Source organism: Corvus cornix, chromosome 2, assembly GCF_000738735.6.
Source record: "Corvus cornix cornix isolate S_Up_H32 chromosome 2, ASM73873v5, whole genome shotgun sequence".
NCBI classification, from domain to species: domain Eukaryota; kingdom Metazoa; phylum Chordata; class Aves; order Passeriformes; family Corvidae; genus Corvus; species Corvus cornix.
Genome location: NC_046333.1, coordinates 46,115,295 through 46,139,675, shown reverse-complemented (window position 1 = coordinate 46,139,675; position 24,381 = coordinate 46,115,295). Strand labels below are relative to the sequence as shown.

General features: G+C 42.6%; 1 protein-coding gene across 1 annotated transcript in view; it reads left to right on the top strand.

Annotated features, from left to right (window-relative positions):
• The first annotated feature begins 656 nt into the window (after positions 1-656).
• SNX10 (sorting nexin 10) overlaps positions 657-24,381 on the top strand; it is a 35,383-nt gene continuing 11,658 nt past the window's right edge. Inside the window, exons 1-4 of the mRNA XM_039549560.1 lie at positions 657-689; positions 16,104-16,156; positions 21,392-21,478; positions 24,072-24,172. Of these exons, the coding sequence (XP_039405494.1) occupies positions 16,133-16,156; positions 21,392-21,478; positions 24,072-24,172 (212 nt within the window). The 5' untranslated portion in view covers positions 657-689; positions 16,104-16,132. The remainder of the gene's footprint in view (positions 690-16,103; positions 16,157-21,391; positions 21,479-24,071; positions 24,173-24,381) is intronic.

Below are 24,381 nucleotides of genomic sequence, written 5' to 3'. Positions count from 1 at the left end.
TAGATTTCCTGAGAAACCAAGTAAAGCTGAAAATAAACCTTCAGGAGATATTTCATTCACCTTTTAAAAACTAGCTGATGGATTTTATCAATCACAGAATAACAGAACCTTTAGGTTGGAGAAGACTTCCAAGATCATCAAATTCAAGCTTTGACCTATCAACACCTTGTCAACTAAACCACAGCATTAACTCCCGTGTCATTTCTTGTAAAACTCTAGGATAATTTTAATTTCTTTTCCCCCTTCTTAACTAAAAGGCTTCTAAAAGACTCCCAGTAAAACCTGTGCTTTTTCAGTCTGAGCAGGATGCGTGCATAGGGTGCAATCTCATCAAGCACATCGGGCGCCTGCAAGTGAGGTGTTACATGTTGCAAACACCAAAGAGCCCAACTCAGTCAAGGTGACGCAACCACGGGACGCTGATTTGATCAGGATGCAGATTTGATCAGGACGCAGGTCACAGGACACCTCCATCCCCGCTCCGCTCCATGGGCGCAGCCCTAGCGCTCAGCCTCCTCCCGCTCCCAAGCGGCTGAGGCTGACAAACCCTCTGCTCGGGGAAAGCCATTCTGTGCACCTCTGGGGCTCCAGGGGCCGGGCGGGGCGGGGAGCGCGGCCCCTCCCGCCGCCGGTGACGCGCCGGCTTCTGCCGGGCGCTGGCGGCGGCGGGAGCGGCGGCGGCGGCGGGGGTGAGCTGTGGGGCAGCGGGATTGGGAGCGGGATTGGGAGCGGGATTGGGAGCGGGGGAGTCAGACCCTCCGGACAACCGGGGACCACCGGGGCGGCCGCGGCGGGCCGGCGGGGCGGGCTGCCGGGGCTGTATCCGTGTGTGGCGCCGGGAGCGCCGGGCGAGGGGTGCGGGCCGCCCTGCCCGGGCTGCGGGGCACGGAGGGGCGCTGCCCGCGCTCGGTGGCATCGGCCGCGCTTCAGGAGCGGCTCGGGAGCCCTGGCCCAGCAGCCAGCCCTGTCGCCGGGCTCCTCCCGGCCCTTTGGAGTGTGTTTTTCCCCCTGATCTTTGGTAGAGGGCTCCGCCGCGGTTTACGGCGCGGTGACTGCTCTTAGCAATGATTAACGCCGGGCAGGGAGAAAATTCGGTTTAAGCAACTACTAATCTTGTTTTGGCCCACTCCTTTTTGTTTTGCTATAGCAAATCCATCGCCTTTGGCAACTGTGATCTGAAGATCACAGGGATGTACAAAAGCTCTGTCTGTATATATACACATGTTGTTGTTGTGTATGTACATTATATAGCATACAGTGTATTTATACAAATATATAATGGATATCATAGCATGTTTTTGTATTAAATGCATCGTATTCGATGGACTATTCTGTTAGTCAGGAGACTGCCTTATGTTATTTTAAAATTCTGTGTTATCTAAGTTAAGCAGCATGAGAAATGTTTAGGTACGTATGAAGACAGCCTATGAAAACACAGTATGCAATTAAAACTAACTGATTTATAAACCAAAGGAAGTTCCAGTGACTGAGGGTTGCTGGGTTTGCCTTGGGTCATGTTCTGGAGTTGGGCACAGAGGCATGGGGGCAGCTGCCAGTGCTTTACCTTGAGGCACCTGTGTTTGCTGCTCATCTCACACTTGCTGGGATCACCCCCCTAGAGACACAGTTGCCATCAGATCAGGACAACTGGCTGGGTGTTCTCACAGTCCTTCAAGGATATGGCAATTCTAAGTAAATATTGCCTAATTCTGCTAGCAGTGTCCAAGGGATAAAGGCAGATGGAAATGTGGAGCCAAGCTCTTGAGGATCAGGGTCTGGCCCACTCGGGTGTGTTTGAGGCTCCCACCTGGCACGTGCCCACATCACACATTTCCCAAGGGAAACTGCAACTGGAGTTTTCATTGCCCATCCTGCTTCTCACATTGACAGAAATGGCTCAAGTGAGGGGAAAGGTTTTCCTATTTGTGCTAGGGACAACTGAAACTGAAAGTAATGCAAGACAGGGCTTTCCTGAATGACACAATACTGGACTTCCTTTAGAAAAGTGGAAATACCAACGTTTTCTTTGTGTAGAAAATGCAAATAATAATTATGCCTGACTCAGCCTAGGGTATTATTTATGATGCTTGCCTTGAAATCCAGAAATCTCTTGCTTATAATGTATATTTTGTGTTGAATCTAATGAGTGTTTACCTTTTAATGAATTTAAGGTCTTGCATTGGTATACCATGGTTGTATTCACAGAAATACTCTACCTTTATTATAGATGATGATGATGAAAATTTTCAATTTTATTAGGAAAATAGTTACATTTAATTATTTTTTATAAAAGGAGGAAAATATTTCAAAAATGTTACTACTAAGGTTTTGTGCTCCTGTAGCATTGCAAAACAGCTGTGATTTCCCACATTAACTCCTGAAGAACAGCTGTTCTGGAGGTTAGCCAGCCCTGGTGTAGCTGCTTGAGCTAATTCTGTGATCTCTGCATGCCCACAGTGATGAGATGCTTTTAGCGTAGGTGCAGCATACAGGTCGCACATGAGTGGTGCTCTGCTGTGCCGAGGCTCCGAGTGTCCTGAGATTTCCCTTCCCAAGCACTCTGCCATACTGAGCAAAAACTACTGAGGATTTGGGTCAAACTGAGCAATTCTCAGGCATAAGAGCAAGCAGAGCATTGAATCAAACCATCAGTTGGCAGACATGAAGTGACCTCTTGGTGGACTGTAACCATCGAGCCAGGACTGGTGATGTGACTGATGCAAGGTGTTTCAGTGCTACCACTGAACAGATGAGGAACAGAACATCATAAGGGTGAAGGCCCTGTTCACAGAAATTTTAGAGCCCTTACTGCCGCTGTTGCTGCACATGGATCTCTCACAGAATAGCTTTTTCCACCCAAAGGCCATGGCAGACATCAGTTTGAACATACCTAGCTAAGCAACTGTAGAGCACCTTTCCTTGATGCCTCCCTCCCTCCTTCCCCTGGCAGCTTATGGCCCCTGCCACAGGGCAGCGTTGCCTTTGGCCTGCTGGGCTGAGCCTGCTGGTCAGGCACAGGCTTCAGTGTGGTGTTCCCCTCTGCCCACCCTTCTGCTGGGGAATGAGAGATACTGTCAAGGGTGCCAATGCAGAAGTTGCGGCCTTTGCGGCCATAAAGGGCTGAATCAGTCTTGTGGCCTCATTTTAGTCAATTTTTGCTCAGTATGTTTCTTAATTGTCATAGTTTCAGGCAACTGCAACTGTCTCTGCTTGTATCATGCAATTTTGTAACTTCTCCATGTGAAAGAAGGAAGCGCTCCTCTGGCAGGTTGATTTAGAAAGCAAATGCAAACAAAAAACCCAAAAGAACAAAACCCACACTGTGATAAACCACAAAGCAAAAAAGTTGTGAACATTTACTCAGCAGCATGGACTGCTGGGGGTGTTTCTTGCTTTCTGAGAGTAGGTAGGTGGTATAAGATAGGTGACAACTTTGATGTAACGTATCTCTGCAATGTGTCACACAGATCTTATTTCTATGCATGTGCTGTGTACTATGCATAAGGTTTTGGCTTTTGTAAACAGAGAAGTAAAAGAGAACTCAATAGTTTAGGATATTGTGTTTTTTCTTTCTTATTAAACATTTTGCATATTTTTATAATCTAAAAAAATAAAAGAAACCCTCAGCAACTTTTTTGTTCTTCTGATAAAAATACAAAAAGAAAAGCACAGCTATGTGTCCTACAGGAATTTCCTGACTTCTTGGCAAGATAAGTCTTGGAATAGAGAAGCAAATCATGCATCATGCCTACAGGGAGCTACATGCTCAAGTTTGCTGCATAGTGTTTGGCCCTGGATCTTTGTATCATTGCTTGCTAAATCTCTACACAGATCTTAAGAATAGAAACACCTTTAGTAAGCATTCTTCTTCCCCAGATTGGAGGGAAAAGAACAAACCCAGAAGAATTCTTGATTAGTCTGTTTACAAAACATTCATGTTTTGTATATAGACACTGAAGGACAGGAAGGCAAAAAGAAAAAGCTTGTCATCCACTTCACTGGTGGCTGCAGGAGTGATCCCTCCGCCTACAGAAAGCAGACTGCCATCACGATTTCCTTGTTGGCAGAAGCTCCAACTGAATCACACACTTGGTCAACAGCTCTCTGTACTCCTAAAATCAAGCATCTGTGGGAGGGAAAGAAGAAGCAGAGAGACTGCAAAGACAGCTTGGAGCTGAAACCACTCGCAGCAGCCCTGGCACAGACAAACCCTTGTGGTGGGAGGTGTTGCAGAAGGAGCAGGGTCTCCTGAGCAATCCCTCTGCACTGCATGTAGGACCAACGTGCTGCCTGTGCAGCATCCAGCAGTTTGGGCACGGGTCAATTGCCTGATGTGTGTGACTGGGGTGCCTTTCAAGGTGACTGTCTAGAGGGATCCAAGATACTTGTATGAGGCTGGCACATGACCTACAGTTGATCCACCCTCTTCTTGAGCAGTAGCTGAAGAGTAAGTAGGACACTTTGTGAGCATTCGTGAAGACACTGAACATCTAAGTTTAGCTGTCTGAATCCTACTTGTCCAGATTCCTGTAGACCAGGCAGAACAGCAGGAGTTTTAATGGAACATAATCCGATGATGAAATCACAAATGGTTCTGCAGTTTCCATAGTGTTCCTCCAGGGATCCTCTTTCAACTTGGAGAAGTTCAAACCTGTATTTTTCTTCTCAAGGTCTAATTAGTGAAATTTCTTCACAGAACCCTTAAATGTCCTCAGGGCTCCTGGTTTCAATTTCCTTTCTGGTTTTGTTGGGCCTGTTGTCCGCAGAGAAAGGAGCCCACACTGTCTGCCAGCTTTGTGCTGGCCATGACTTGCTCCCTGGTGCACTTACTCCTTCAGTACTTAGGTGACAGACATAAAAAACATACATACTACATTGTTGGTTGTTTTCTTTTGTTTTGCTGAAAGTCTGCAGTTAAACAGGGTATGTCCCTGGATTGATGGTGTGCAGGTGTTGCTCAAGGTGTTCACAGCACACCAGCACTGCACGTTGTCCCACTGGCACCTCAGCATGACTTATGTCAAAGTGTCTCCCAGTATGGCAAGTGAATTCATCAATAGACATGAACCTTGCAAAAAACATTACAAAAAGCATCACCCTGTGGGCCCGGCCCGAAAGGAAGTCCTTGATTGGATTGAAGGGAGTTTCTCTTTGCTCCAGCATCTTCATGTTACTGGTTGTAGATTGTCACAGAGCTGAGGGGCACGATGCACACCAGTGAGGTCCATTTGTTTGAGAACAAGTAAACCAGCAATGATTTCATAATGGATCTTCTCTCTGGTAACTCTTGTGCACAAAATGAGGAAGCAATTTATCCCCCATGCCTGCTTTTTTGTGGTATGAAGGAATTCCTGTTTCCTGATATTGAAAGGATTTGTGGCTTAAGAAAATTATTATTTCCTCTCCTTTTCTTCTCCAGCAGAAATGTCTAGAAAGATGCACTCACTTACAGCTAAAACTACATTTCAAAGCCAAATGTTCTACTCCTGTAGTAAAGCATCTATTTTACTGTAGAATTGACAATGAGTAATTTACCATGACCTCTGTTTGTGTGCTGCCAACGCATCCTTCAAGTTCCTGCTCCTCCTTTCCTTCAGGGAGGCCCTAACTGCTCACCTACCCTGCTTCTTGTGTACAGCAACAGTCACCAGGTTATAAGTTTTGCCTTCTAATAGTCTCATTGTTTTAATTGTGTAATGGTGATGTGTGGTTTTAAATTAGTCATAACTTTAACTTCTGTTTTAATGAGATCTTCAGTTGTATTCCTCGAGGGGAAGGCTTTGTTTTCCCAGGAGTAGTGTGCTTTTCCCAGAAGAAATGAATTTCTACTAATGACATATGAAAAGGTGAGGTGGCACCTTTTGGGGGAGAAGGGACATATCTGCAAGTTATGGGGAGAAGGGACATATCTGCAAGTCTCAGGCACTGAAGAACATCTTGATAATGCCAGAGCCTCTGACGTGCCAGGCACTCGTGTATAAATAGTCACGCTGGCACGTAGTGTCATTGCAATCGTGCTTTGAGAACAGCTGAGTCTAACAGCCTTGTCTCTCTTGCACAGCCCAAAGACACCCTCACATGTCTGAAGACATATGAAATAATGAGACTGGTGTTTAATGGCTGAGACACGAGTTGTTGTGCTCCCCAAGGATTTATGACTACGTGGCATTTGTTAGATCGGTCTGGCCACTGGTTGCAGGTATGACTGCTTAGAGTTGGGGAGACAGGAGGAGACATCACTCATTCCAGAAGAGAGAGAGCCCTTTGTCTCCCCCTCTCTGGGTGGATGAAGATGAATCACAGAATATGCCAAGTTGGAAGATCTGTTTGACCTGCGGGCTGGGAAAAAGATGGTGTGTAATACAGTGCTAAACCTTAGAGTAGAAATCCAAGATCCTCTCCCAGCTGAGGTCTTTTTTTTGTGAGCTTTCCGCAGCTGAATCACTGGGGTTTAATGCAAACCCTGGTAGGTTGGTGTTAATAGTGTTAATAACATTCATTCTCCTTCCTGTTCTCCTGCTAGAACAGTAACACAGACCCTGTCAAGGACAGTACTGTCCTTACAGAGTTCTTTCTGAGTATGTAAAGCACTTGCCTGTACGTAATGTGGTGCAGGATTTGAAACTCACCTATAAAGGGGAATGCATCCTCAGTAGTGATTGTTTACATCTCTGGTGGCACTAGTGACCTAATTGTGTCAGTTCTGCAGAAAAGTTACAGGCAGTGAGGAGTAGGCTGGATACCTGCAGCGGGGCTTTCCTCTGTGGGCTTTCCAGCTACAGGGGTGTGTGGTAAATGGTACCTTCAGTTCCTGCTTCATCTGGGCTGTTGGTTTCATTGAGGCGCCGTGATTGCAGTTTCCTTCAGCGATCCGCACAGAGCCCTGGGATTGTGATTGTCCCTGCAACATCGCTGTGTTTCTACAAGCCAGTAGAGCCAGAGAGGATCTCTTGGTGGTTATCAGATCCCACCAGCCATGTGAATGACATTTAGTATGGATTTAACCGTAAGACCACAAAGTAGCCCTTCAAATACACCCATACATAATGTATAGGTTTCAACTGCTTTAGTTAAAGTGATCATATAAATTGACACTTTTTCTGTTTAAAGACTGGTTTGTGCTTTTTTTTGGCCTGAAGTAAATACATTTAAGTGAACTTGGAATAAGCGTTACTTAACACAAACCAGTTTCATCTTGATGCACTGTTTTCCCATGGGCTTGCCATACAGATCTGTGCATTCTGCTCATTTATGCAGCATCTGCTCTGTGAGTGTGAAATCTTTCTCCTACTGAAGGCAGAAGTTGTTGTTCAGACCACTTAGTGGTCTGCTTGAATTCATTGTTGGAAAAACATCACGTGGGTTTGGGCACTGTGAAAGCAAGCTGTGAGCCATACTTGTCCTGCAAGCATTAAGTTTTCTACCTTTGCTTCTCTTATGTTGATCTTCAACCAGTGTTTGTTCCAGGCTGACCAGCAACTTCTTTGACTTGGCTGTGATGGCAGAGCAGTCAAGCCCAAGTGCTGCTTTTCTTCTCTCCCTCCCATTTTTGTGTATTTGTTATGCCTCCTGCTGTTCTCTCACGACTTTGGAAAGAAGTTTGCCACGTCACAGATGAGCCTCCTGTGCCAAGAGTTGGACAAAAGCTGATCTCAGTCTTTTAAAGTTATAGTGCAGCAGTGGGATGAAAGCAACCAAAATCACATCTTAATGTTCAGTAGGCACAAAACAAATGAGAAGTAGAAAATCCAGGGATATGGATGAATCACTGATTTTCAGCTTGTTTTTCTTACTGGTCAGTCTCATGAAAAGTTTCTTCTGCCAAATGCCATTTGTTTCTCCGAATTGCTTGCTTTAGTAATAATTAACACTATTTTGAAGCTATTTATTTCCAAAATATTGTTGTCATGCCACTGGCACAGGGTAGCATCTAGAAAGATAACAAAGCCTGTTGAACAAGCAAACTGCCCAGTCAAATTCACTGTAAATACGTTCTTAAATGGTTAATTTGATGGTTGATAGACCCAGCCCACAAACTAGTGCAATGTATGGATGCAGCTACACAGATGTGACAGCAGTAGGATTTTGTGTCAGTGATGGGCCATCTGATACATTGTTCAGAGGAAGAGAGCCCTAAGAGTGAATTGCCATAGTGTGAAAGACTGGACATCTGATCCAGCTGCACTGTTGTAATGATCCTTCATGGGCTTGGTCGGCATAAAAGACACAAGAGACACAACAGTTTGCAGAGAGTTGATCAAAATGCTTTGTGGGCACACTGTATTGACTGCAATATTTCCTATCTTACCCACTGTTTTGAGCTGCAGTTATACAGACTACTTAGGATCCATCTATCTCAAGATGTTACTACTTAACTGTTCATTTTATTTTTGACCGTATCTGTGCTAGGTCTTTCCCAGCCATCTCCCCAGACACATGTCATCAGACTGAGACTTCTAATTCTGTGGCTGTGGCCAAAACTATCACTTTTGCTTTACTTTCCTCTCTGGGCCCAAGTCCAAACACTGACACTTCCTGGATTGGAGCAGGTAGCACATCACAAAAATAGATGTTTTGATGGCATAAGGAAATCTGCAGCAGGAAAAAAGCCAAGCTAAAACATGCAGTGCAATTCAAGCAGCAGACAAAAATTGTATCATAAATTAAGAGTTTGAAATGAGCAAAAAATGAGTAGTTTCTGGCACGTGAGATTCAAAATGTTTCAGTGGGTGAGTCAGGAAGGGAAGGGTTCCGGTGATGGCAGCCTCTGCATCTGAGAGACAGAGACACAAATGTAGTGATAAGACTGCATGGTATTTGCTGACTTTTGCTCTGCTTACTCAGCAGCAAAGATACGGCTTTCACCAGCCCTTCTTTTCCTGTGATAAGTAAAAGTTAGTTATTACAGAGATACCTTGAGAAAGATACTATTTTTAAGGCAACTTAAAGACTTAATTCCTGACAGAAACACGCATTTTTCAAAGAAAGACATACATTGTCTGAACCTTCCTTCAGAAGCAGCATTTAATATTTTTCTTAGGAATTTAATCTGTGTTCCAAAATGCTGAGACTTTAGTCTCTCTTTTCAACCCCCATCTTGTTGGTTTCTAGAAGTTACAGCTGTCTGATGTGTTGTTTGTAACTGGCATCATGTGAAAAATACCTCGGGGTGGCTTATCTGTCTGTGTTGGTGTACCTAGTAAGATCTGTGTATGGTTTATGAGTGCACAACATGTACATCTTCACTCATCACTTCTGCAACTGAGTGGAACTGTCACTTGCAAAGTACACAGGTGCTATTCAGCAAGTGGTTTAGCCTGGAAATTTCTTGCTGCTTTCCCTTCTCAAAGGTACTTTCAGTGCCAGTGGTCTGCCTGTTGTGTGTAAGTATCAGTAAGAAGCCTAGTGCCTGTCCAGTATTTTCCATCTTGAGTACAGGTGAAAAGATGGTTGAATTTGCTGGCTTGCCAAGGTTGCTGTTTCTTCTGAAATTGATTTCTGCTAGCTCAAGGGATCTCAGAAGCTCTCTGCAGCAAGCATGCTTCCTGAAACTTTACTCTGAAGGTCACCAGTGCTTCCCTTCGAAGACTGCCTTATCTCTTTGTCAGCCTTCTGAAAATGTCCTAACAAAACCTGTGATTATTTATGCCACAAAATCATTTTGTGTAGTTTAATCTACTTCTTATGCACCATGAGAATTGGAAAGAGTAGCAAAGGCAGTCTCACATGGCAGACCAGCTTGACAGGCTGCCTGGAAAACACAGGAGCTAGAGCTGCAGGAACGTTTTGAGTGGTCCCCAGGTTGTCTGCAGAAGCGGTGGCAAGCACTAGCCCTGAGTAATAAATAATTACCATGACCAACTCTGCCATGTACTATTCCTTCAGTGACATGACCCACAATTACTATTCTGTAGTCGTTGCCTAAAAGCCCAAGATGCCAATGTTAGCCTTACCAGTAGTTTCTAATACGAGAAAACCAAAGTAATAGTCGCTCTGAGATCAGCAACCCCCTGAAACTGCAGAATATCCATGAAGTCCTTTGGTTGTGCATATGTCTGCAATTTGAGCCTGAAAAGCAAAAAACAAAACAGACCAACAAAACCACCTGTCCCCCCCCGAAAACCAACCAGCCCAACAAAAAAAAAAGAAAAATAAGAGAATGGGGAAACATATGATGTTCTCTCCTACTCTGAACAGATTTCCTAGTACTTCTTCCTTGTTTACCTTTAGGCTTTTAGAAGTTTCAGAGAGACTTGGTAGGTAAGTCATACTGCTGTCCAGCAATATGGTATTAACTTGAAGCAATTCAAAGTGTGGTATAATACCACTGTAATTGGAAATCTGTGACCCACACCTGACACTATAATCCTTGTGATGTATTTGTTTTGGAGGGTAGAGGGAAATTAACATTTTTCATTAACTCTTTGATTCTCAAGTTCCTCTGAAATGAGTGAAAATTTCTTGTATAGTGTCTTTTTTTTCTTCTGGTAAAACATGTCTTGATAGCCAGGAAGATTCCAGGACAAGGGAATGGCTGACTGGGGAGAAATGCTAGTGTAATGGTTGAGGAGAAGCTGTCTTATACCTGGTGGCCATAAACAAGTGTTTAGAAACCAAATGGAGTGAAATGCCATAGGAAGGAGTAGTTAACTAAGCACCTTGGCAACAATGCCTGGGAATTTCAAGTGCAGCCACAAAGGCATGATGTTTGGCAGTGCCTTTCGAGATTGCATTGTGGTTGAAGGGAAGGTGTGTGAGTTCTGTCAGTGGTTTGGAAAGCTCTTGTTCTTTTAAAAGCAGTTTAGACAGTGTGTTTGTTTTTTGCTCAGCAATGAAGTGATTCTGCTCCTACTGTAATACAACACTGATGAAAGAGGTACCTTGAGTGTGGGAAGTGTGAAGGATTTGCTCAAGGGGTACTTAATTTTGTTGACTTCACTAAGCAGGCTGCGGCCCCCTGACTGTTGTGTAGAGTTTAGATGAAAATGCTGATGTCTTTCATACTCTTTTTGCATCTGAACAACAGATCCTTACAGAAATTTGCTGAGGGAGGGTGAGGCAAATAACCATCGGGATAGAAGAAAGGAGGAAAGATGCTCTGTCACCTGCACAGTCTGGAGTTTCAGTTCTCACTATCTGGTTCATGAACAGTGAGGAACAGAAGTGAACTCATCACCCTCATCAGTGCAGTTGGGTTGACCCCAGGTGTTAAGGTGGAACAGGTGAAGTAGAAGGCATTTGCTTATGCTGAGTTTGAGTTATTCCAGATTGACTGAAAGTCCCTGCTTGAGGAACAGCATTTGAATAAGATTTTTCCCATCAACAAGAGCAGTAGTTCTGTGATAGCCATGTACCCGATTGCTGTAAGTGCCAAGCTGCGTTAGGGTGCGATGAGTTTGGAAGCACAGAATGGTACACTTTATATAGGTGGCATACACTCATACATACATAGTTTTCTTTTTTTTTTTCCTTCAAAACTGGGGAATAAGCCCTCAAAATGTTGCCTATTTCTTGTATTCTGAGGTTGCAGAGTAAGTCACACCTATGTCACTGCTGGACTAGAAGACCTTTCCATGGATACATACAGTGTATTTGATCTTACAATTTCAGGCACTTTTGTTCCATAAACAAATTAACATCGCTTTCTCTCACTTGTTATCCTTTCATTTGAAACCTCTAGTAGTATTTCATCCATGCTTCTGACTAGCTATGGGTTAGTACTAAGTGGGGATTTAGCTCTGTTATCTCCTACTCCCTTGGAACAGCAGCGGCACAGGCAACTCAGGAGATGCTCTTTCTACATCAGTGACTTTCTCTGCCAGTGACTGACCTTTAAGAACTAGTACAGAACCTGAGGCTTCTGCAAATACAGCAAATGCTCCCCAAAAGAAATTTGCATTATCCTATCCCAAATCTTAGTAATAGTTATGTTTTAGCATGGAATTGAGTTTTTTGTAGGTTTGGGGGGTTTTTGAACACTCCAGATCTTCTCTTATTCTTCCTGTTCCTCCCCCTTCTTTACAAATCCACGTGGATCACTCGCCTTTCAGGATTATAGCGTGGCCAGGTGTACATGGGCATGTTCCTTGATAGTGAACTCCATGTATGGATGCAGCTGAACTTTCTACAGGCTGTAAATGAAAATTACTGTGACTTTTTTTTGAGTCTTAAGGTGAGCAAAACATAAAATGCAGGAAAGTCTTGTAAGCATTTAGCGATTCAATTTTTATCTCTCTCGGTCATATTGAAGCCTTGAATGAAAGTTTCATTTGATATTGATGATGGGAACAACCTTGAAAGCACAGCTGAGGACTTTGCTTGTGACTGGATAGTACTTTCAATCATCACCAAGGTCTAAAAATAAATCACACTTCCCCATTAAAGCCTGAAGGTGGTCATTTAGTTATATGATTAGAAATAACCAAAGGTGGTTGGATGGATGGATGCATGCATGCATGCATGCATGAGCTGACTACCAGCATTTATCCTTGAGAGCAAACACTGGGCACATGGAATGCGTGAGCATTCCCAAAGCAGATAAGAATATTACATAGGCCACTGCCCAGTATGAGTGAAATCATAACATTTCAGTGCAGCTAAATACAGCTACTAGTGAGGCAGCCAGGAGGGTTTGCATTTGTTCATGCTGGTCTTAGAGCAAGTGGTTTTTGTCTGTGCTACTGCTTGAGTTTTCATCTTTCAGTTGGGGAACGCTGGGGAGAAATTACTTCCTCCTTTAGCAGCAATCTATCTACATGATAAAAGGGTATTTCCCTAGTAAAGTTAGATTATCAGTTTTAATTTAGATTTTAAAATACAAACTAATCTCTAAAACATGAAATAAAATATAATACTTGATATTGTTTATCTATTGCTCTTAAGAAGAGCACTGCAGTTTATCTGTTTTCCCTAAGAAAAGCACTGCAGTACTTGTGGTTTTTTCCCCCCTCTTCTTCCTGATTCTTTTTTAGGCACAGGAAGTATGGCAATTCATCCTACGTAATCTTTTTGCTTTTGAGTGGTTGTCATTGGCAGTTGTGGAGCTGTTCCCTGGCAGTTTTGTTGGTTATACAATTAAGAACCATCAAAAATACGTACTGCAAGGAGCAGTTGATATAGTAAGGATATGAAACTAAAATAAAAAAGAGGTCTTCAGATTGATAATGGATCAGAAGCAGAACAAAAACGTACTCAAAGCAATGTGGGGGGGTTTTCCCAGTCACAACAGAAAGTGTTTTATCAAAACTACAGATCTACCCGTGGCTTTTTTTGATTCTGTTTCCCAGCACTCATTCATTTCTATCAGAGGACATTTTGTTTAGAGTAAAAGAGACCAAAAGCCTTCTGTTTGTCTTCTGATTGATGGCTGCTCCATCGCTGGTATTTTGGGTAGATTTTTTTTCAAGATAAAAAGATAACCTCTTAAGCTGAAGTTTCGCTGGCTTCACTGTGTGTTCTGCTTCACTGGCTTCATTATGTGTTACAGAAGTCCCCAAATATATATCTTGCTACCAGACAGAGTATTGCATTCAGTATATTTGCAAGTGGCTGCAGCATGACTGGGCAATCTCACGGAAATCAGTGAAAAAAGGCAGCTTTGAGGGGTTTGCATTTCCATTATTGATTTTTTTTTTCCAAATTACTTCATGAAAAACTGATGTATTTTAAATATTTTAGGAAGCTTTTTGGTGTTGAAATATTAATTTTTTGCCATTAAATATTTAAAATTGTGGTGGCTGTTTGGAGTTTAAGCTGTTCTTGCTAACCTGCACCAGTATATAACTCGGTCATTAGAAAAACAGATGACAAAATGAAACGTGCTATTTCAGCCTTGTCATTTGCTAGCAGTGTTAGGAATGAGATATTTTGGGCTTGCATAATTTCTCACTTAAATCAGCTTAGAGACAGGAGAGAAATACACTGCAGAATTTGATGAAATAAAGATACATAACTAGAAAAAATTTTGAATTGCCATCTTGAAAAAAACACAGCAAATTCAATAAGGTCTGAAAGGGGGAAAAATAACATCAAGCTATATATAGGTTTACAACTATATTTAATGGGGAGAGACAGCAGAAAGAATCTTCTTCAAATAGCCTGAACCCAACACAGTGTTTTTGTCTGTACTCAGCACTTGTGAGGCTGCACCTCAAGTCCTGTGTCCAGTTCTGGGCCCCTCACTTGGAGAAGGACATTGAGGTGCTGGAGAGAGTCCAGAGAAGGGCAATGGAGCTGGGGAAGGGTCTGGAGAGTGAATCCTATGAGGAGAGGCTGAGGGAGCTGTGGTTGTTCAGTCTGGAGAAAAGGAGGCTCAGGTGAGACCTTACTGCTCTCTACAAGTGCCTGAAAGGAGGCTGTAGTGAGGTGGGGATCAGCCTGTTCTCCCAAGCAACCACTGACAGGACAAGAGGACTTGGCCTCAAGCTGCACCAGGGGAGGGAGGTTCAGGTTGGACCTCAGGAAGAATTTCTTCACAGAAAGGCTTTTTAAGCATGAGAATGCACTGCCCAGGGAGGTGGTGGAGTCACTTCACCATCCATGGAGAAGTTCAGGAAACAGCTATACGTGGTCCTTCGTGCCATGGTCTAGTGGACAAGGTGGTAGTGAGTCAAAGGTTGGGACTGATGATCTTGGAGGCAACCTAAATGATTATGCAATTCCATGAAAGGTCATGTAATGTGTGCTTGTGCTCTCCTGTGAGGTAAAAGCCGTTTATCTCCCCAAAAGGAAAGTTCCTAATACACTTTTGCACTAACAGCAGTTAGAACCAGTGAGGCAAATTCTCTACCCCCACCTTGCAGAGGTGCTTGACACTGCTGAGCCTGTGCAGCAAGAAATGTCCGAGTGCTCTTCTATAACTTCAGCTCAGAACATACATGCCACTTAAGCATAAATAAATGGAGATAAAAAAAGAAGAAAATTTGAGTGTGTTTTTGATATTCCTGTTTTATCAATACCATTCTAGCTATAGAAAAGAAGTGACGGCCTTATCTTTATGAAGATGGGAGCTATACAATGTCACCCTTTAGGATGAAGTCTTATGTATGGGCATTTTTATTTGGAAAAAGAGTATCCTATTTTGATATAACTGAGCCTATAGAAATTTGACAACAAAGTGTTTGTTCCAAAATAATTTCCTGGTCACAGAAATGTGTGTGTGCTTATCTTTGTGCCCTGTTTTATTTAAATGGGTGGAGTCTGTAATTTGAAGAGGCATCAGGCAGGGGTGGGGTGTTCAGCACTCCTTGGCTGGGCTTGACCTAAATGTGTAGTTGTATAATAACAAGAGCAGCTTCAAGCTCTGTATCACTAAACAGGAGGTGGTGTGTGTATAAGCTGGCAAGTAAATAAAGCTGTCCTGCTCTTCCCATGTGGGTACCTGTCCTGAGCAAACTGTCCAGTTTATTGGACTGCAGACGCAGTTAAAAATTTATTGAGATTTTCAGTGAAAGAGTAGAGTTAAAATGTAAGTTAATGACAGGATGTTTTGATTTGGTCTAATTATACCCATCCCTACATGGAGGTTTGAAAACCACGGGCACTGTGAAATTTAGCCTGAGTTTTAGCTAGCCTGAAGGATCCAAGCAGTTTGTGTCTCCAGTTCTCTGAGTTTCAGGGAAATGGTTGAGATGGGCGTTTGATTCTTTTGACTCAGATGTTTTAAGAGTCTCTGGACCTCAGCTGCAGTCACGCAGACCTGTGCTTGAGCATCTGGGAGTGAGGCACAGGCAGCCCTGCCTCGGCTGTGTTTCTGCACTGGGAATGCTGGCAGAGCAGAGCTGTTGGGAGGTGGGTAGGAGGATGAACCCTGAGATGGCTCTTGGAGCAGAGGAGAAAAGCACTGACTTCCAGAGATGGACAGGCATCACTGGACTGTCAAGTATGACAAATATATAGAGCAGGGGACTAGCCCAGTGCTTCTAAAAAGGGATTATTTTTAAAATGAATACATTCTGAGATATAGTTAATGCAAGGATGTTTTCTGCTGTATATGGCACTAACCCTGGCTTTTTCCACTGTCTACTAATAAATAACAAAAGTGATAATGACCTTTAAATAACTACTAAATGCCAATCTGATGTCTATTCTGGTTTTTTTTTCAGGTTGATTTTTGTACTACAAACCAGTGAAGATGACGCCAAAACATGAAAAACAGGTAAGTTGTATCTAAGCTTTAACAGAAAAGTATTCAAGTGTGGCAGTTGTGGATTGAATTTCGTTAAGGCTCACATGGATCAGGGAAGATTGGTTATATTCTTCATACTTTTAGTTGCCAGGATACAGAATATTCTGGAATGATGCAGTGCCAGTTCCTTCTGTTAAAGTCTGATAGAAGAATCAAATACTCATTCAGACTAAGTGACTGTGCATAAGGGGCTCAGACATTGAGATGGGAGAGAAGGATTTGGATGGAGTCTTCTTTTTATCAGTCTTTAGATATTTTATAGAACATAATGGTTGGAGCTGGGTCTGAACTCTGATTACCAGCTGCATGGACCACAAGAATCCCACTTGCATGTTCTCTTCTGCTCAGTCCAATGAACATTAAAAGTTTCAACAAATTATTTTGTTCAGCTGTTAGTCTCTTATCAGCCTTACTACTCAGCATGCGTGGAGTGAAGATGCCAACACCCACAGCATGAAAAGCCCCATGTCTTTTGTGGCTGATCCTTTTACTAACAGGCAACCTGATGGGATACACTATTTTTCTTGGAAGCTTTGTGGAAAATTACGCTTCAGGGGTTATTGACTAATCAGATGTGTAACAGGAGCACAAGCTTATCACCTGATACAGTCCTGAGCACAGACATTTGAATTAAAATGCAGCTGAAATGATTAATACAAATAATCAACCAATGTGAGATTGTTTTTCTTCCTCCTTCTTGTGGCAGATTTTCCCCTCACATTAAAAATAGGTATTTCCATGTCAGATTTCCTATTTTCCTAGTAGGAGACTTCTGAGAAGGACACATTTTTTGTAGTCAGATTCTATATAGTCAGGCTTCTGCCTAATCCTTGTCTCTGAGGAATCCATTGCATTTTGCAGAAATATATCCAATGAGAAAAGAGAGAAGGAGAAGAAAAAAGAAAGAGAAAAATGAAAAGAGAAAGATTTCTAGTGTTTGCTTCAGCTGCCTTTATGGGTTATTTTTCCTTTTGAGGCAGATCCAAATGGAACATTTTGTTTTTCTGTGATTGTGTCTGTGTGACCTCAGTGCTGTCCTTTTACTCTGCTGTCAACACTCATGTTCTTTGCATAGATCTGTAACCATGAGGGAGTAGGTGTAATCCAGGTTTGGGTGTCACTTTGGCCATTTTGTCATTTATGTGTGACCCCATCTACTTGGACTGCTCCTGGCCTTGAGGACAGGGTAGCAAAATACCACCAGTGCCATGCTAGTCTAGCCAGGAATTATAAGGCACATCCAGCCAGAGAAACTGTTCTGCAATTCCTGCTTTTTAAGTAGTTATGATTACTTTGGGGGCAGATTTGAAGATTCTGAATATTCATGAAGATGTTCAGGCCAGCACGGCTGCTGGGATCGGTATCAAAGCTATAGCATTAGCAGTTTGGACAGAAAATATCTTGCCTTTGAATTTAGCAGTTTCCAGAGAGAAGGAATAAATGGAGATGCCACATCTTTCAGTAGCTTTCTCTCGAGTATATATTGTTCCCAGTGCAAGAGACCTCCATGCCCAAGCCTGGACACTTTTAAGTGTCAACAGCAAATTTTGGTTTTGAGAGAATTGTTGCACTGAAGTGTTACAGGACACGCATTCTTGAATGCATTGATATAAATGCATGTATTGTGCCCCTCGATTAAAAAAAAACCTCAACAATACAATCAAGAAAAAAACCAAAACCAAACAAAACTGAAAATACATGTAATGTGGCATAATAGCTAGATCTGCAATTCTGGAAAAACCAAGCAACACTGGGCAGGAGAGGAAGACACCTTGTACACGATTGCAGCTGGCAAAAGTAAAAAGTCCCTGAAACCTTGGCACTCTTTGTACTGAGTTTCCCATGTTGTACAGCTGGACTGCAATACAGTTTTGTGACAGATGATTAAGTTAGTCTTCAATTGGTCTGTGGGAGGGAGAGGTCAGCGTCACCTCCCCCAAGTGGACAGTGCATTACTTGAGAATAGACACGTCTATTGAGAGTATCCTCATTTTTATAGATGTGATAATGGATGATGGGGAGGGAGTGGAATACATACAGAGGAGAGAGGCAGTTATTGCTCAGTACTGCTGTAACCTCCTGATTGTTTGTGACTAGGGAATGCAGGATGGACTGAGCATACAGCAGCAATCTCGCAGAGGAATATTCTGCCACCTAACTCTGCTTGAACCATAACAAAGCCTGTATGCGAATATTGGCCTTTACAAGCCTACTTCTCTAGGGTTGCAAAAGCATAGGCACCTTTTCTGGCAGCAGATCATCATTTATACTGGGCGGTTAGGTCTGCTTTGATTAAATCAATGCTGTTTTCCCAGTGGGTTCTCGTATTCTGGAGAAGTCTTAAAGGTCAGAAGAGAAGGAACAGCCTACATGTGCAATGCCACTGTTTCAGAGCAGCAAAATCTGTAACGGGAATGGGGGTTAACACTTCCTGGATTCAAGAGGTGGATAGGGGAAGTAACCCAAAATCTTGAGAAACGCTGTACATTTTTATTTTTCATTTATAGTTGCTTACTGTTTATCTTGCTTCATTCTAAATTCAGTTTTGTCATTTTTTCAGTAAATAAGGGGGGAAAAATAAGGAACACCAGTCTTCTGTTGAAATCCTGGTGTTTCAAATCAAAGCTGACAGTGACCGTGTGTGAGGGCTGAAGTTTTTGCTGAGGTGCTCTGCTGTTCTGCAGATAGTTTTTCCTCTTGGCTCAGTTTTTTACTGCTTAAACACTGCCTGCATATACAGCAGGTCTCCCTTCTTCGGTAGGTAGAGTCTGAAGGGTTTTAACTTCCTCCATATTGAAGCTCAGTGACTAGTTAATTGCAAGTTAAAAGTGTACAGAAGTTTTCCAATGTGAATCTTGTGGTCTGGAATGATTTGCAAGGTAAGCCATAGCTAACTGGCAGCATATACAATAGCAACTTTTGGTCAGAATTCTTTGGTATAACAGAGGTTCGAAAGAAGTATTTTACTTCGAAGACTACTTTGATTCTGTACGAAGGAGAGGGTCATAGAAGGTTATTTGGAAATGGGGTAATTTGGGGAATCTGGACAAAAGGAAGATCAACAAGAAGCTGATACAGCAGTAGATGAGGCGAAGGAGACTGAGGTCAGGTTATGAGCAGGCTGCCTGAGGTTGTGACTCCTGTGCTACAGCAGTTGAAGGGAAGAGGAGTGCAGTGTCCTGTTTAAAGCATCTTGGCATAATTTCTTTTCTTCCACTTGCAGGACTGATGCATTTAGTGCTCAGCAAAGAAAAGAAAATATGTTGAGAAGTGATTGCAGCTTTAGAGAAGACTGGGACACAGGGAAAGAGGAATTTGGGGAAGACAAAAACTTTGAACATTAAAAGATGGTACAGTGGATCTGAAAGTATGCCCTATCTATCTATCTGTCTGTGGTAAATATTATAGACAGGAAGGCAGGTGGAGAAAAACAACCAAAAAAATGGTTTCCCTCTCCTGTGTTCAGCACATTGCTCATGATCTTCTCTGGAGCAGAAATAACTTCCTCATATGTCCCACTAGTGTTTTTGTAAAAGTAAAGGCATGACCCTCAGCTGGTAGAAATGATTAAAGCTCTTGTTCATTTGTTCCTCTTGTGTCATGCTGGCTGGGGTTAAAGAGCTGCAGGGGAGAATTGGCCCTCCAGTGCTCCTCAGCGAGGAAGGAAGCATCAGACGTAGCAGGAACCTTTCAAATGTGCTTTCTTTGGCAAGGTGTTCATGATACTCACTAGAAGGGTAACCACCAATTATACAGAAAGCACCCCTGGGACCAGGAGCCGGGCTAAGGTGACATAAAACCAAAGGCTGTGTCCAGCCATCAGACCAGAGGCTCCCCATCTCTGAAGCAGTAACACCTGAAAATCAGAGAGGAAAATTATTTAATCCAGACCTTGAATGCCTCCCTGCTACGTACAGAGTGCAATGGCTGTTCAGGAAAAAGTGTATCTTGGCCTACCAAGGTTGTTGTTGCTCTCCTGTCAGTCCACTGAAGGTTTGCAGTGGTGGTACATGGAAGTGTGTGTCAGGGGAGAAGATTTGGCTGAAGAGTAAGGCTTTTATTTCTGATGTCTTTGGTTTGGGCATAGGAAGACAGATTTTGAGAACTTTCTGGTTCAAGATTTCTTGATTTATGCAAATATGTACTAAAAAAAGCATGGTTTTTACGAGAGACACTGTCATTCCTCCCACAGTCGATTCCTGTACCTGGAGATCTTGTGCAGTGCCTTCCTCTCAGGAGGAATATATCTACAGCTTAAAGTGATACGCTTTTCTTTTAGTCTTTGCCAAGTGGTTGGCTTAGCTTTTGGGGTGAATAGTTTATTTAAGAAACTGGAGTAGGGCAGCCTGTGTATTTGCTCCAGAAGTAGCAGGTATTTAAGCACACTTTTGACCTTTGTATTTTAAAGGAATATTTTCCATCCTAGTATGAATATACAGATTTATCAGGATTTTCGCGTTTGGTTTGGTTTTGTTTTTTTCTACAAGAAAATTTTGATCATTAGCTGAGGGTATTCAGAAACATTTCATTCTTCAGTCTCTTCCAATTCCCATTAGTGATGCCCAGTTACATTACAGTAACATCTGCAGGCCCTCTCTCTCGCTCTCTTTTGGGATCCCTCTAAATTATTACATAAATGTAGAAATTACAAGGAAGTAAGCCAGATATGACATCTTCTACAACTAATACTCTATATGATTGTCCCCTCAAAATGAGAAATTATGCTCTGCAGTATAGCTGTGTTGATTCATTGGGCAGATTGATGGGCAGACTGGAACAGAAATGCCCCAGTGCCACATCTTCAGCTGTACTCTTTGTCAGTGTTGATTACAAATGTGGGAAAAGCCTAAAATACCTGCCTTGTTCTCCTTTACATGTGACTTAGAATGTAAGGTTTTCAGTTTGTCGCTACCAAGATCGCATCTCCCATGCATGAAACATGTATGACTTCTCACAGTGTTACTTAATCTGAAATACTCCTTTTCAGCTAGCAGTTTGGCAGGGACTTTCCCAGACATGTGGTGTATCTTAGATGATTCATTGCTTTTTGCTTCTCCATTTATAGGGTTGCAAAATTCAATAAAACAGCAGTTCAGCTTTTAATCTGACTCAGTAGTTTGTGGAACAGCAGAACAACCAAGAGAGTATTTAGGGCTGTCTTTGTCTTCTGAAATTAATTGCTTGATTTTTATTATGCACTTACAGGAGTTTGTAACTGTCTTGGTGCGAGACCCCAGGATACAGAAAGAAGACTCGTGGCATTCTTACATAGACTATGAGATATTTATTCACGTAAGTATAAAAATATCAGAAGAGATTCTTTGGGCTCTTATTGCTGTTTCTGTCCAAGCCAGGATTGTCTTTGGGATATAAATGGAATTTCTGCTTCTGGGATGCTGGGGGCTATTATTCTTTTTCAACAACAGAGTTGCAGTGGAACAGGTAAGGTGGGTTTGCCAATGGCCATGTAGTAGGTCTGGCAGAGCTGGGGTTGAACCTTATGTGTTCACTTGTGCATTCCACAATGTCTTGCAACAGACGATTCTTAGCTTTACTTACCAGCTAGAAGACTGTTACAGTCAGTGATATCTTAACCATTACAGAAGAATGTTCAGGTATTCATGGGAAAACAACTTTCTCTTCAAGTAATTATCTGGTTATTTGTACTTTAAATTCTCCTCAGTTCCTTTTGCCAAGTTATTTGGTTGCTGCAATGTGGTTGTTTTCAGTGTACCTTGACATTCATATTATGCTACTTTAGTGGTCCTTGGATGTGTGAAGTAATTGCATTTGGGTTTATGGTTGTAGTCCACCGTATGTTAATGGGAGTGCACTTGTAATTATGGTGGTTTTGTGCCTTAAATCCGTCCTATATATAATTTTGTTTTGTTGATTGTTCTTTGGTGGATGACATATGGAAGGCGTTACCCTAATTCGCCAAATCTAGATCCAGGGATTTTAACTGCAGTGTAAAATAAAGGTAGTTGAGAGCAGCAGTTATATGGTTAATGTTTGGCACAAGACCGAAAGCATTTCCTTCCTTTGTGGAAGAGTTAAGCAGTTAGTGTAGGAGAGCAAGCAGTCAAATGATGACTTATTAAATGTCTGTGTGACAAGTATTTCTTTCCTGTGTGGCAATCAGAGTTGTGAAACTTTCAAGTTTGCAATGTGCTTCAAGTACTGGTTCCAAAGCAATTGCATTTTTCGTTTCTGGCAAATAGAAATTCTGTAGATTTGGCAGGGTGGGTGCTGTATTACTGTTTCACAGACATCAGTGCCTCTGAATAAAAGTGTATTAAGGCTTTCTCAGCAATTGCTAAGTTGAGGAGATGTTGTTTAGATCAAATGTGTCATAATTCAACTCCAGCCAGCAACTAAGCACCACACAGCTGCTTGCTCACATCCCCCCTGTCCCACCAGCAGGATGGAGGGAAGGGAATTGCAGGGCAGTAAAAGAGAGAAAACTTGTGGGTTGAGATAGGAACAGTTTAATAATCAAAATGTAGTAGTAACATTAATAATAACATTAAACAATAATAATAACAATACTAATAAGAAAAACAGAAAAATAAATAAAACTGTAGAAAGACAAGCGATGCAAATGAAAACATATGCTCAGCACCAAGTAACCAATGCCGTGGCAGTCCCCAGCCAACCTCCACCCTAGTTTATTTCTGAGTATGATGCCATATGGTATGGAGCATCCCTTTGGTTAGCTGGGATCAGCTGTCCCCCCTGTGTCCCCTCCCAACCCCTTGTGCACCCCCAGCCTGCTCACTGGTGGGGTGGGGTGAGGAGCAGAAAAGGCCTTGGCTGTGTGCAAGCACTGCTTGGCAGTAACAAAAACATCCCTGTGTTACCAACAGTGTTTTCAGCACAGATCCAAGACACAGCCCCAGCCACTGTGAAGAAAATTAGCTCTCCCCCAACAAACCCAGCATACAGTGTTACATGATCCAGCACTGGGCATCTCTGAAGCCGTTAAGCATCAACTCAGCTTCCTGCCACCACAGTGCCAGGGCTTTTGGAGACCAATCCCTAGGTCAGTCCTCCCACACAGACTTCTCAGTGGACTCAAAGTATTGTGTCTGCCTGTATTTTAGGGCAGCTGAGTTCCCCTTCTACCCAGCTCTTAGAGCATTTATCTTTTTAAACTGTGTGGTATCCTGGGTGCTCCTCTATTCCAGAAGGCTGTCATCTTTGTGCTCTCTACAGTCTGCATCTTGTGGCTGGCTGGAGTTATGGCTCCTGGCAGGCAGGGAGGGTAGGGTGGGCTGGACTGCAGGCAGTTTTCTAATGGAGTCCTGTCTGGTATGTGGCATTTCATCTAAATGCATGCTCCATGGGAAAATTTGGCAAAAGTATTTAATTTCCACATATTGTTTCTCTTTTGATGAATTGTCATTTTCCTAGTGAACAGATAGTGTTCTGTGGGAAAATTTCCAAATGCTGATACTTGGAGAGCAGTCGCATTGGTTTCTTTGATTTGATTTAAGTGGGACTGCGCACAGGAAAAACTCTGTGTAGCTGTTTGCAGGATGGTAACTAGAATAGCTAAAGATGATCCTTTCCCCCTGCAAAGATTGATGTTATCTACTGAAACCTTTTTTTGAGGTCTGTTTTTCCTGTTACTGTAAATTGCACTGTAATCCAAATCTCTTGCTTTTAAAAAGAAAGCAATGAAAAATGTTTCCCTGAGAAGCAGTAGCAGCTGTCACCAGTCCTGTCTGAGGTAAAGCACCATCCTTAACATGAATTGAATTAATGTCAAGCTTTCCATTGGTGTCTCAGGCATCAGTATAACATCTTGGATGTGTTTTTAATACCATGCCTGCGCTTCAGCTTAAGCTGATTTGCAAAATAATTGTGTTTTATTTCCCAACAGACAAACAGTATATGCTTTACAAGGAAAACATCCTGTGTTAGACGACGCTTTCGAGAATTTGTTTGGCTCCGGCAGAGGCTTCAGAGCAATGCAGTGCTTATGTGAGCAACTTTATATATGGCTATTTAATAATCTGTCAGTCATGGAGGGAAGGATTGTTTCATCTTAATCCGGAGAACTACAGAAATCAGATCTGGAAAGTATCCTGTGTTTCTTACTAGCACAACTTTATTCTGTACAATGCATTTTATGTGCTTTAGACCCAGAAGAATGTGGTTTGTACTGATAGCCTTTGCTTGGTGAGCTCCCC